At 33.1% G+C, this 13,496-nt stretch overlaps 1 protein-coding gene across 11 annotated transcripts in view; it reads right to left on the reverse strand.

Moving 5' to 3' along the window:
- The window catches only part of LOC111295453 (exocyst complex component SEC8-like), a 36,470-nt gene that overhangs the window by 19,033 nt on the left and 3,941 nt on the right, over nucleotides 1-13,496 (reverse strand). For all 11 annotated transcript variants that reach the window (XM_089743708.1, XM_089743707.1, XM_089743709.1 and 8 more), the window contains exons 4-13: nucleotides 9,294-9,467; nucleotides 9,026-9,130; nucleotides 7,351-7,460; nucleotides 6,962-7,141; nucleotides 6,381-6,522; nucleotides 6,164-6,270; nucleotides 5,434-5,741; nucleotides 4,765-4,922; nucleotides 4,521-4,636; nucleotides 2,677-2,747 (exon numbers count right to left, since the gene is read on the reverse strand). In XM_089743708.1, coding sequence (XP_089599834.1) covers nucleotides 2,677-2,747; nucleotides 4,521-4,636; nucleotides 4,765-4,922; nucleotides 5,434-5,741; nucleotides 6,164-6,270; nucleotides 6,381-6,522; nucleotides 6,962-7,141; nucleotides 7,351-7,460; nucleotides 9,026-9,130; nucleotides 9,294-9,467 — 1,471 coding nt within the window. The remainder of the gene's footprint in view (nucleotides 1-2,676; nucleotides 2,748-4,520; nucleotides 4,637-4,764; nucleotides 4,923-5,433; nucleotides 5,742-6,163; nucleotides 6,271-6,380; nucleotides 6,523-6,961; nucleotides 7,142-7,350; nucleotides 7,461-9,025; nucleotides 9,131-9,293; nucleotides 9,468-13,496) is intronic.

Consider the following 13,496-nt stretch of genomic DNA (forward strand, 5'->3'; position numbering starts at 1 on the left):
ATTGTTTTTTAAGGTCTTTTAGACGAATTTTGAAATTGAGAATATGAGAATGAGATTGACTGAGTTATCTTTTCTTTTGGCTTTTGTTTTTACTTTTGCTTTTGCAATCTTAGTTGTTTTATTTTGATTTTTGAGAATCTTGACATATTGGGTTGAAACTTGAAATTTTTTTTTTTTAATTTGTACTGATGAAAAAACGGGATAGCGGCAATAATGATTTGTTATTGCCGCTATTCTCCGTTACACCATTTTTCAGTAGTCGTTACACATCATTTTGAGTGATTAAATTTCTCAACCACATTTTCTTTAATAGCAGTGGGGGGTGTTGGCACTACCGGCCGCTATTTTGTTATAGTACCACTATTTGAATCCCTTATGAAATGCAAGTTTAATAATCATAGGGAAGCGGGTACTAGTGTGACTAAGTTGGATGGTGAGGTAGTACCTAAGAGTAGCCAATTTCGATTTTTAGGGTCAATTATTCATAGTGATATTAAGATAGAAGCAAATGTCACGCATAGGATTCAAGCAGGATGAGAGAGATGGCGAAGTTCATCGGGTGTGTTATGTGATCACAAAATGTTTTTAAAGTTAAAAATGAAGTTGTATAAAATAACTGTAATGCCTGCATCAGGGATTCAAATAGAGGTGCTATAGTGGAATAACGGCCGCAAAATTGTGGTAGCGCCACCACCTGCTACCGCTATCAAGGAAAATGCGGTTGAGAAATTTAATCACACTCAAAACGATGTGTAACGGTCGCTGAAAAATGGTGTAACGGAGAATAGCGACGCTATACCGTTTTTCCATCAATACAAATTAAAAAAAAAAAAAAAAAACGTTCAAGTTTTAGCCTAATATGTCAAGATTCTCAAAAATCATAATAAAACAACTCAGATTGCAATAGTAAGAGTAAAAAAAAAAAACAAAAAGAAAAGATAATCAATCTCATTCTCATATTCTCAGTGTCAAAATTCGTTTAAAAAACATTAAAAAACAGTATCAACTATCAATCATTCAATCGGTAGCTACCCAAATTCAAATCAACCTCAAATCTTTAATCAACAATTAAAATCAAATAAAGTAAAAAGAAATTAAATTACCTTTTTTTTTTCTAGAATTTTTGTGGAATAATGTTGATATTTGTGTTTGTGAGATTCTGAGTACGAGAGAGAGATGCAGAAAACAAGAGAAGTTGATTAAGTTAATTTGAGGGAACGACACCATGAAAAAGGTTGAAGATGAATAGGAAAAATTTTAGGGGAAATTTGAGGAGTGTTTGAAAGAGAATCAGGGAGTGGGGTGGGGTGTTGGATCTTGTCTCAAATAAGGTGGTGGGTGAGGGGGTGGTATTGGGTGGGGTGCGTTGGGGGAGGGTTGGGGGTGAGGTGGGGTGCATTGGGGGTAGGATGAGGATGGGTGATTTTTATTTAATTTTATTAAAATATAAATTTAAAATTTTGTAATTTTTAAAATTTTTTTAGATAAAATTTAGTTAAAGGGATTGAGATTTTATAATTGAAAAAATTAAGAGATTAATAATTTAATAAGATATATATATGGATTTTAGATGAAAAATTTTAAAAAAATTTTTTATATAAGTTAAATAAAAATTAAATATTATATTTTAGTTTTGTTATTTATTAATTTATAATTTTATATTTGAAATTTAATAATTTTTTTGTTGTTTTGATATTTATATTGTTATCAATTCTTTTGCTATTAAATTAATTCTTATTAATTTATTTTCATTTTTGTGTAATTATTGAATATTCTATTTATTATAATTTAACTTAAATTGTGAATAGTTTTTTTTGAAAAATAAAAAATATAGTATCATAAACTATTTTAAAAATTATTAAATAAAAATTTTTATGATTATAATTATAATTATTATATTTTCTAACAAATAGTGCAAAATTTAAAAAAAATTCACGACTGCAATGACCTCGATGACCGCAATGATCTTTGTTATATCCGAAAACGTGATAAACGTGATGCGACCGAAAACGTGACTGCGATCGCTATTTAAATCTCTGGCCTACATTGCTATATGGAACTGAGTGTTTGGCTGTTAAAAAACATGAGAAGAAAATGAACGTAGCAGAGATGAGGATGCTTAGATGGATGTGCGGTAAGATTAAAAGAGACAATAAACAATGAAAAGATTCGAGAAAAATGAGAGGGAGTCCAAATTGAGGAGAAGATGAGAGAGGGTTGTTTGCGATGGTCTAAACATGTAAAACATATGCCTAGCTATGCACCGATAGAGATCAAAACCTCTAGAGGTAGACCACGAAAGACATGGAAGCAAATAATAAAAAACGATATGATGGTTAAGGAATTAGATGAAAAGGTTGTTGATAGAAATGAGTGGCGCAAGAATATTAAAACTACAACCTACTGATTCCCTTATTTGATCTTTTATACAGCCGACCCCAGAGTATGAGATATAAGGTTTAGTATGTTATTGTTGTTGTATTCACTACAAGTGTTAACTCTTAGGATTTAAACTCAAAGAGTCAAGCTCATCAGCATAGATTTTACTTAATTGAACAGACATTAACACTGAGAGCATATAATATATAACAAATCATATTAATAACTTTAGATAAATCATGGAAAAAGAACTAATAACAATTGAATAAGTTTTGCAATAATTCAACTTTAGCATACCCTGGTTGGGAACTGATACTATGGCATCTGTGAAACGAAAAGCAAAAGTGAGGCCATCTTCTGACCCATCCCTGTAACCAACACCATCAACTTTCATGCTTGTATGAAAAAATTAAGCATGAGGAGAATTTAATAGGCAAATTATCTAGTTATAATGGTAAAAAAAAAGTGCTAGCAATGGTACATAACATTAAGAATCTAACCTAAAACCAACTAAAATATAAAGCCACGGCAAACTCAAGACTTAACTTATGTGGGATAAAACCACAAAATATTCCCTTCATAAATAACGCAATGCCAACAAACACACCTAACATGTGGACAAAAGCATAAGGGGCAACAAATGACGATGACAATGAACCACGAAACAAACTTGAACACTAATACTATGTTAAGCATCCAACCCAAAACCAATTAGCTATAGGTGAAGTGGCCCAACTTGAAGTAAAGCACAACAAACACAAGACTTAACTGATGTGGGATAAAACTGCTTAAAGAAATAATACCACAATCTGTGGCCTATACAAGAGAAAAATAGAAGAATGATAACCATTTTCAATTACTTATTTATTCATTGCTGCAATTATGGTGAAAATGTATTTCACATTAGCTATAATTGCAATTATGTTGATCAACAACTGGCAATTGGATAAATGATTACAATTTACAACTGAAGCACATAGGCCGAACTATTAATCCTAAAACGGTAGGTCAGTAACAATAAAAGGAAAGCACCCAAGCTACATGAAGATTGCAGCTTTTCAGCTACCTTATCTTTTATTTTGGAAGTCATGACTCCCTGCAGTGGAAAAGTTCAGACAAAGGGAAGGGGAAGAAAGCAGGGATAATGCAATGGCATACTTACACCATGAGCAATACATTAAGGAGTAAATACTAACTTAAATACTCTCTTAACTCATCACAGCTGATATGGAATAGTATCACATACTCTTCTATCTTCTACTATTACTCAACAATTCACACGTACACAATGCTCTTTGGCAATGCAGGATACTGTAATATGCGTTTCTCTTGATTATTAAGAATAATTTACACACACAACAAAAGATAAATGCTAACCTTGGGGAGTAAACTACAATTTATATACTCCTAATGCATTGCACATTAGCAACAAGTTAATAATGATAAAAACAACAATGATAATCATATTGTGGAAAATCTGTCTTTCGAACAACTATTCTTACTAACTCATGCAAGGAATGTGAAGAGATCCATTATTTATTCTTACTAAATTCCAGTTGGATTTTGTTTGAACATACAAGGAAATAATTCTCAAGAAAAGATGCAAAACCACAAATCCTATCAAGTGACTCAATGAAAAGGGAGGAAAGAACTGTCACTTCATGCGGCTGGAGTCTGGACACTACATTGCCATCCACAACCATGTGCACAATTTATGCTACAGTGACATGATGTCACATCCAAACTCTGATGTCTAGAATCCAAAATTTAAATGACAATTCCAAATTCCTCCAACACCAAGATCATCAACATTCACAATCTCTCTCTTTCCAATCAATATCATACAAAGATTATAAATAGGCCTTAGTTTCAGTAATCTGCTAAATATTGTTGAAGCAGTTACTCTTTCTCACCCATTCCTAAACATAAGAGATATATATGGGAGCAACCGCCTCCCTCCCCCACACCCCCATCCCCCCCCCCCCCCCCAAAAAAAAAAAAAAACAAAAAATAAATAAATAAAACATTAACTCAAACATGAAAATATATTAGCAAAGTAGAGATGAACATTGGAAACTATTATTGAATCCTTACTTTTTCTTTTCCTCCAAGTATCATCACAAGAGACTCTAGTTACTTGCCTCTTTTCTTTTGTAGGAACCTTGCTTGCAAGCCTGGCGGTTTGTACAGCAGCATCTGCCGATGCAGCCTCAGGGGTTGCCCGAAGAATCTCACATATGAGTTGTTGGCATTCACTCTGTAGCACATAATTCAAGAAAAATTGTAAATTGAAGAAATAAAAAGTAATGAAGAAATTATTGGGCCAAAACCATTGCCCAAAAGAAACTTTGTGTCAATAGTAAAGCACTAGAGAAGATAAATGACCTGTAAAACTGTCAAGGAAAAGCCAATACTGTAGCCTCCAGTAACTTGAGATGCCTCAGAATCAAGGTTTAAATCTTTTGACATTGACTTGGGTGTGATCATGTCACTTTGTAGGGAAGATTTCGCCTCAATAAGCTCTCCAACAACAACATGATGCTCTGATCAATTACAGCTAAGAAATTTAGTTTCAATTTTTAATTTAAGAGTAAACTAAATAGGAAGAAAGTAAGAGGTTGTTTGATAAAGTGAACAAATTCAACATTGAATGTTAAGTACTGAATTTATGATATAAAAGTTGTTTGGCATGCTCCTGAAAATTAAATGGTTAGCAGATTTTTAGTAATCTTTTATAAAAGAAAGACATAGTTTTATAATGATTTTCAATTGGTTAAAATTAAAAGGAAATAATAAATAGTTAAAAAGAAAGAATATATGATTAATGCAATGCAATTAAATAATTTTTTTTAAATAAAATTACTTAATACATTAAGTAGCTAAAAGCTACTTGGCATTTTCAACACTTTTTGATTGAAAATCTTCCATTAAGTGATCTCTAAAAGTGATTTATCAAATGCATTGAAAAAATAAAAATCATTAAAAATTTTAATTTTCAATAATTTATCAAACACACTCTGAAGAGGAATTAAAAAAAAAAAGTCAAAGTCTCACCAAATATCCGAACAACAGAATCCAAAATTGAATCAAGAAGCTCTTTTCCAGCAGCCTGTGCTTGTCCTGTAGGAGCCATCACAGGCGAGACAGGGCTCACTGCCAACAGAGTCCCTGCCAATGATATCCCATTCTGGCGCTTCTGTTTTGGTAACTGGTAGCTTTCTAACTGTCCCTTCATAAAGTGGAGACTGGTAGTACCAGTTCGAGTGGCTTTATCAATTCCAGACCTTGAAGAATTAATGAATTCTGCATGGGCTTTAATCTTTAATGTGATAATCTCATGAATTGTGGGCCTCAGTCGTTGGCTGTTACATAGATTTTGGCAAGTAACAATCCATAAATAGATAAATCATCATGAAGACAAGTAATAGTAAGAGCAGCATCAAAAAAGAAATACATGAGTATTTAAAGTTATCATGCCATTAGTTTGTTAAATACTAACAGTTCTTATAAAGGGATAAAAAAAAAAGGTTCAAGACTATTTTCCACCATGTTCATCACAAATTTAATTTAAAATTTTAAATACTCATGACATGGTAATCACCATGTTCATCACATAAATACATGAACTTAAATACTCATGTATCTCAAAATATCATCAAGACAAAGGAAAATTAAGGCATGTTAGACTAGTTGTACAAAACTATTTTCACAATTCTATTGAAAGCACCAAGGAAAGAATATAAGTTAAATTAAAACATGCTATTACATAAGCAAAGCAACAAACCATATTACAGCACCAGCTGCTGCTATTTTATGAAGCAAGCAGAGGCACTCCACCAGAGTTTGCAAATACTTCACATGAACTGGAGCATCACTCTTTTTAATTGTTTCCTATATCACCAAAAAGTGAAAAAAAAATACACTGCTTGAATGCCAAAGGTCAGAACAATTAATAAAGTCAACATGATGAGATGTGATAATATTAAGTGAAGTATTCGTACGACAAATTCATCAGGAGTGGAATTCAATAGCCACAATGGGATTTGTTGGGATACGATTTTGACATCCCTTCCATCACCACCATTAAGCCTTTCGTCATGTGGCTCCAAAGAACCATCCTCGTCAAGGCCATCATATGATGAACTGAAAAGAAAAAGGTAAGATACAAATTTAGACAACTGCACAAAGTGTGAAATATATTATTTATAAAAGAAAAGAAAAATTAAGAAAAACCCTAATGCAGAAATTAAAAACAAAAAGAACCCTAATGACTTTCTGTGTATCACAAAACCAAGTATAGGCTTCGGATGATTTTCATGATAAAAACTTAGAAACAACGAGAAAATATTGATACTCATGGAGCAAATGTAAATGACAGGATCCATAAGAAGATACCATCATAACTGTTAAAGCACACAGATTATATGATGTTTGAAACTCATAAAATGCTTTTAGAAGAACACCTAAACAGACAACAAAAAAAAAATTAAAAATTAATTTAATTTTTACAATGTAAGACAAGGAAAAGTCAGGAATACATCTAGAAAAATATTATAAAAACAAATGAACCATCCAGACTTACCCTCCATCAATGGAACCTGGCTTGTATGATCCATCTACAAGTCCCTGACTGCCAAACTGACTATCACCTCTCACTGACCTGGTTCTTCGAGACACAGGTTGTGAAGTATTTGCTGTAAATGCAACAGCTGTGGTTGTTGGCACTTCATCATCCTTTTCATGCATGCTTGAAGCAACTGAGCTGCAGAATTTCATCAGCTTAATGACCAAGATTTTTGTAAAAGGGAAAGCTTTCCAGAAAATGCTTTTTATTGGGATAAATAAAATGCAGAAAGCATATAGAATCAGATAAGATATCTCTTTATTTCCAATTCTACATGAATAGATGAGCTGATGAATCACAAAAAGAATATGACATAGAAAGTTAAGACCCAAATAGATAGAAAATACCTGTATTCACCCTTATTGTAAAGATGTGCATGCAAATCCTCCAAAACTTTATAGAACAGAACACCTCGCAACTTTGTCAGTTCAGATCGAACGTCTTGGAGAGCACCAACCTAGATTATTTTAAGTTAGTATGTTTAAATCAGGCAGAACATCTAAAAGCTCTCTACATACTTTCAATTTCACAAAACTAAAGCTGATGTAGAAAAAGCTGAACTATTTATAAGTGTAAGATTTCTTTAAAACTGCAGAAGATGGAGTTTAGCAGCAGCCAAAATGGTGTTCAACATGAAATGGTTATACCAATAAGAATTGCAGCAATTTTGAGATAGTGCACCACTTGATTGGGCTTTCAGAAGTATTTTTTCTTACATTTTAATTTCATTTAGAACATTAATAACTGAGATGAAGATGGTAGAAAAGACAGACAATAGTTGTATAAAGCCTCTTCAATTGTTAGATCAACACCTTAACAATTAATTTGCACAAAAACTTAAGTTGACTAAAAATGGCATAATGACTGTTTCAGTAAAAGTGCATGAAATTCCTTAATAGTTTGTATGCAATTTCAAATTAAGCCTTCTAGTTAAGACAGTTGCAATGTTAACATCAAAATTATCTGTTAAACAATGTTTTGACCTTCTACTAACAAGATTAGTTAGTGTGCACAAACTGTACAAACTATCCCAAATCTATGCTGTTTCTTTTCCACTTTTTGGCCTATTTTCCTTTCCCTTCAATTGCTCTTTATCACCCTATCACTGTCTTCTTCACTCTCTTTCTTCTCATTTTGTCCATCCAAAAAGCACATAGAAACTCTATTCCTAGCCATTCAGACACATAAGCCAAATTTGGATCTCAAACACAGTGCTCTAAAGGAAAATCAAACAATCATGATCTATACATCTATATTCTCCACTCACTGGTTACAAGCATAGTGTCAATGAAAGACAGGATATTAAAAGCAATAAACTTTTGTGTTTGAATTGATTTTCCGTTTTGGGTTTTCATGCTTAAGTTTTGTCTTTTGTAGCTAGGTTGCCTATTTGCTACATTAAAACCTCTGTTTTATGAACATATGAAGTAAGACACATGTTCAAAGTTCCATTTGGATTAATAAAATTGCAAATTAACATAACATAGACTAAGGCTTCTAGCTTTTAATTGACATGGCTTCCATCTTTGTTTTTCTTTTATTTATTTATGAACCTGTTGATCCTTTTTTTGAAACATGAACCTGTTGATTAATTGCATGTTGAGGGTAAAACTGTTTAACAGATTTAATTTGGAGGTTAACCTCTTCACTTTCTAAACCATGGGATTCAACTTGAAACTACGTCAAAATAATAAGGGTTTTTTGTGCACTTTTGCCAGATATTTAACAAACCCATTACACTAGGCCTTAGCCATAATTGTGAGATAAATATGGCCATTTAACTTGGGAGGGCCGACATCTTTAAGATAGGCAACTGATCTATTTATGCGAAAGCAACAAGTTACTTTAAAAGATAAAAATGTAAGAGGGGCTGAAACAAGAAGTTGAACAATTGTGATAACATTTTAATCCAGTGCCAATCTAATCTAGGAATCCGCAACAGTATGAGCCAAACCAAAGTTTCACCTAAATAAAGCCAAGAATAAAAAATATATACACTGCTTCCAGCATTTAATAAATTACCGTTTGGAGGCCCTCTCGCTCAAGCATTAATGTTGACTGAACATGCAATTGAAGTGCAGCATAAAATTGCTTTTCAGAAATGAGCTTCTCGATATGAGCAGGAACCTGATCCACATTACAAACAAACAAGGTGATTTATCAGATTTACTGGATTTATTGCAGGAACAGAGGAAAGCATCGATGGAAACAAAGTGCCAAATTCTAATAAAGATGAAGCATATAAATACTATAAAATATCATTTGAATGGTAAAAAAATGATGAACAAACCTTAGCTATGCCCTCAATCTGATCTAACAAGGAGATTATGTGACGCAAAGTAACAGATTGATACCACAACTGATGCAATTGTTTATTGCGTGCACCAAGACGTTTCTTGGCCTCAGCCAAATCAACCTTTAAGACACCAATACTTTCAGTAGATTCACTGAACAACCGCAAGATCTGAAGAGGAAGGAACAGTTAGTAATAAAAAATGTAAAGCTCACTTTCCTCTTCCCATTTCAACAAAGAAGAAGGAAAAGGAAAACAGGAAATGACACTTAAATGATGATGGCACCTCATGAAAGTTACCATACCAGAGATAATTAGTTCCGATGGCAAATTTATTTATTTATTTATTTAGTTTGCCTGACCTGTTTGTTCAGACATATAATTGTATCGACCATTCAAGCTCATCAAACTCTGTCTATTATTTATCATGTAATAGGATTTTTAACCATGAATGTCCAATGGATATCAGATTGATAGAGGGCTCTCTAACACAGGATTGATTATCAAAGGCATAATTAGAGATTGAAATACTCAATCAAGGGGCATAGTATATATTTCTATTAGATGTCCAAAATAAGTGTCTTGATTTAAAATTCAAAATGTTATTCTTTTACTTTTGCGTGTCATCTAAATTTCAAATCTAAAATAGAAAAACACTCCCTCTTCTCAAATAGTTAGCTCACCTTTAGACTTCCCACTTTTTACGGGGGCATCATGTATCGTACTCACATTGGCCTTAAAATTGCATTCATTTTCAAAACTTTCCATAGCAAATTTTTGCACATAAAATAGAAAAGAAGCCATTATGGCTAATTTTGTAAAATTAATGTGAGAAAACACTTATTTACAGCTAGTTGTAATCTTGTTATCTGTATATTTATATTTGTATCTCTAGAATTAAGTATTTATATCCCTAAAATTAAGGATAGAAAATTAGGATAGACAATCTCTCAATTATAGGATCAGTTTTAGAAAGATTTAGTTTTTTAGTTTATCCACTAGTTAGTTGTATATAAACCTCAAGTACTTGTATAATTCTTGATGAGCAGTTTTTCAATATAAATTCAGTTTTTCACACAATTTTATTTCTTAGTTTTTTCACATTGTATCAGAGCGTTAGACTCTTCTTGGGAAGAAAATTTTTCAGCCTTCATTACTGAATTCTATTTCAGGCCTTCATAGCCAAATTTTGTTAAATCTTTCAGTCTTATATTTTCCTTCTTTGGCCTTCATTGCCTAGAATCATCTCTGGTTAAACTTTTACCATCAAGACTCATTTCAATCCTGAGAAAAATAACCATGCCAGAGATAGCAGAATCTGCCACTACTACCCGATTTGAGAAAGTGACAATTGGTAAAACCACCGGAGTACTACAGAAGTCTCAGAAACAAAGAGAATTGGACAGAAAAGAGATTAAGAAACTACGAAGCCTATTGAAAACTCTTCAAAAGCCTACTGGGGTATGTTCTTTGGGTAAAGTCTCTAGTGCAGATAAAGCTTCTAGTTCTCATGGATTAAATGTCTCAATTAAACCTATTACGAGTTCTTGGGCATTGATTCAGGAGCCACAAACCATATAACACATTCCTCACAAAAGTTTAATACATATACCCTATGTCTTAGTAATAAGAAAATTCTTGTTGCAAATGGTTCACTTACTATAGTGGTACGATTAAGAGATGTTCAAATTAATTCCTCGTTTGTTCTTAAAAATGTTCTTCATGTTCTTGGATTGTCTACTAATCTGATATCTATACAAAAACTTACCAGAGACATGAACTACACAGTAACCTTTTATCCCTCCTATTGTGAATTTCAGGACCTGAGTTCGAGGAAGGGGATTTAACTTGCTAAGGAGAAGAATGGACTATAATATCTTAAAACATCAAACAACACAAGTAATATCAAGAATAGTTTACCTTTGTCATTTCTTTCTGAAAAATCTCCCAACAAAGACAAATCAGCTTTACCATTTTCGTCTTGGACATTTTTCTTTTGGAACTTTGCCGAAAATTTTCATTGGGATGTTTGTGAACTTGCAAAGCATAAAAGTGTGTCGTTTCCAGTTAGCAATAAAAGAAATTCTACTCCTTTTTTACTTGATTCATAGTGACATATGGGGTCCCTCTACAATTCCTAATATTTCTGGTGCAAGGTGGTTTGCTTCTTTCATAGACGATTGCACCAAGGTCTCTTGGATATTTTTACTTAAATCCAAACCAAATGTGAATAGTATGTTTTTAAGCTTCCAAAACATGATCCAAAATCAATTTAGAGTTAAAATCAAGAGATTTAGGTTTAATAATGCAAAAGACTATTTCAACCAGAGTTTATCTACCTATTTCCAAAGGGAAGGGATTATCCATGAGTCATCTTGTATTAATACTCCACAGCAGAATGAAATGGCAGAGAGCAAAAACACCATTTACTAGCCACAACCTGAGCTTTACTTTTTCAAGCAAATGTACCCAAATCCTACTGGAGGGAAGCTGTTCTCACTGCCACACACGTTATAAATAGGTTACCAAAAACCTGATCATAACTCTGGAAATGAGGTAACTACAGTCGTTGGCTTTGTTTCTCAAAATGAGCATGACTCTCCAAAAACTATAACTAGTGATTATGATCTACCTATTGCCGTTAGGAAAGGAACTAGAGAATGTACTAAGCATCCATTATACCCAATCTCTAATTTTGTGTCATTTAAAAAATTTTCACCATCCCACAAAATTTTCCTTGTGAGCCTAAACACTATTTCTATTCTAACTACATTATCTGAGGCATTATCCAATGAGAAATGGAGGCAAGCCATGAAAATAGAAATGGAGGCCTTAAAGAAAAATAAGACATGAGAACTGGTAGAGTTACCAAAAGGAAAAAATCCAGTTGCGTGTAAATGGGTTTTCATTGTAAAATACAAGGCAGGTGGTACTATTGAAAGGTATAAAGCCAGGTTGGTGGTTAAGGGCTACACTCAAACTTATGGAGTGGATTATCAGGAAACTTTTACTTCAATTGCCAAGATAAATACAGTTAGGATTTTGTTATCATTGACTGCAAATTACAATTGGTAGCTTCAACAATTTGATGTAAAGAATGCTTTTCTATATAATTTGATTCAAATTACATGGTGATTTGGAAAAAGAAATATATATGAAGGTTCCATCGGGATTTGGAGGTCATCTAGAAGCAAACAAAGTATGCGAGCTGAAAAAGGCTTTATGTGGCCTTAAACAATCTCCTAAGGCTTGGTTCGGGAGATTTGCCAAAGTGATGTTGGCAATGGAACATAAGCAGAGTCAAGGAGATCACACATTATTTATCAAGCAATCTGATTCAAAGAGAGTCACAATACTATTAGTGTATGTTGATGATATAATTGTAACTGGAGATGATGAAAAAGAGAGAGAATCTCTAAAACAATGTTTGGCTATAGAATTTGAGATAAAAGAGAGAGAGAATCTCTAAAACAATGTTTGGCTATAGAATTTGAGATAAAAGAGCTAGGGAGATTGAAGTACTTCCTAGGAATTGAAGTAGCTCACTCACGGCATGGTATTTTCATCTCACAACAGAAATACGTGATGGATCTTTTGATGGAAACTGGGAAGCTCACGTGTAAACTTGCAAATACCCCTATAGATCTTAATCATAAACTTAGAAAAGCTAATGAAGATGCTGCTGTAAATAGAGAGATGTACCAAAGATTAGTTGGAAGACTCATTTATCTCTCACATAGTAGACCTAATATAACATATGCTATGAATGTGATAAGTCAATTTATGCATAGTCTTAAAGAAGTGTACCTACAGGTTGTCTACAGTATATTGCACTATTTGAAGGCCAATCTTGGGAGAGGTATCTTATTCAAAAGAAATTCGGGGCTGGTTCTAAAAGCATATACAGATGCGAATTATACAGGTTCAGTAACTAATAAAAGACCCACCTCAGGCTATTGCACTTTCCTAAATGATAATCTTGTGACTTGGAGGAGTAAAAAACAGAATGTGGTGTCAAGATCAAGTGCTGAAACAAAGTTCAGAGTAATGGCTCAAGGAATTTGTGAACTACTATGGTTAAAGATTATCCTAGAAGACTTGAAAATCAAGTGGGATGGACCAATGAGACTTTACTATGATAACAAGTCCACAATAAACATTGCACACAGTCTTGTGCAACATGACATAACAAAACACATT

This window comes from Durio zibethinus, chromosome 14 (genome assembly GCF_047325235.1).
Source record: "Durio zibethinus cultivar Kanyao isolate XHJ-2024 chromosome 14, ASM4732523v1, whole genome shotgun sequence".
NCBI lineage: Eukaryota > Viridiplantae > Streptophyta > Magnoliopsida > Malvales > Malvaceae > Durio > Durio zibethinus.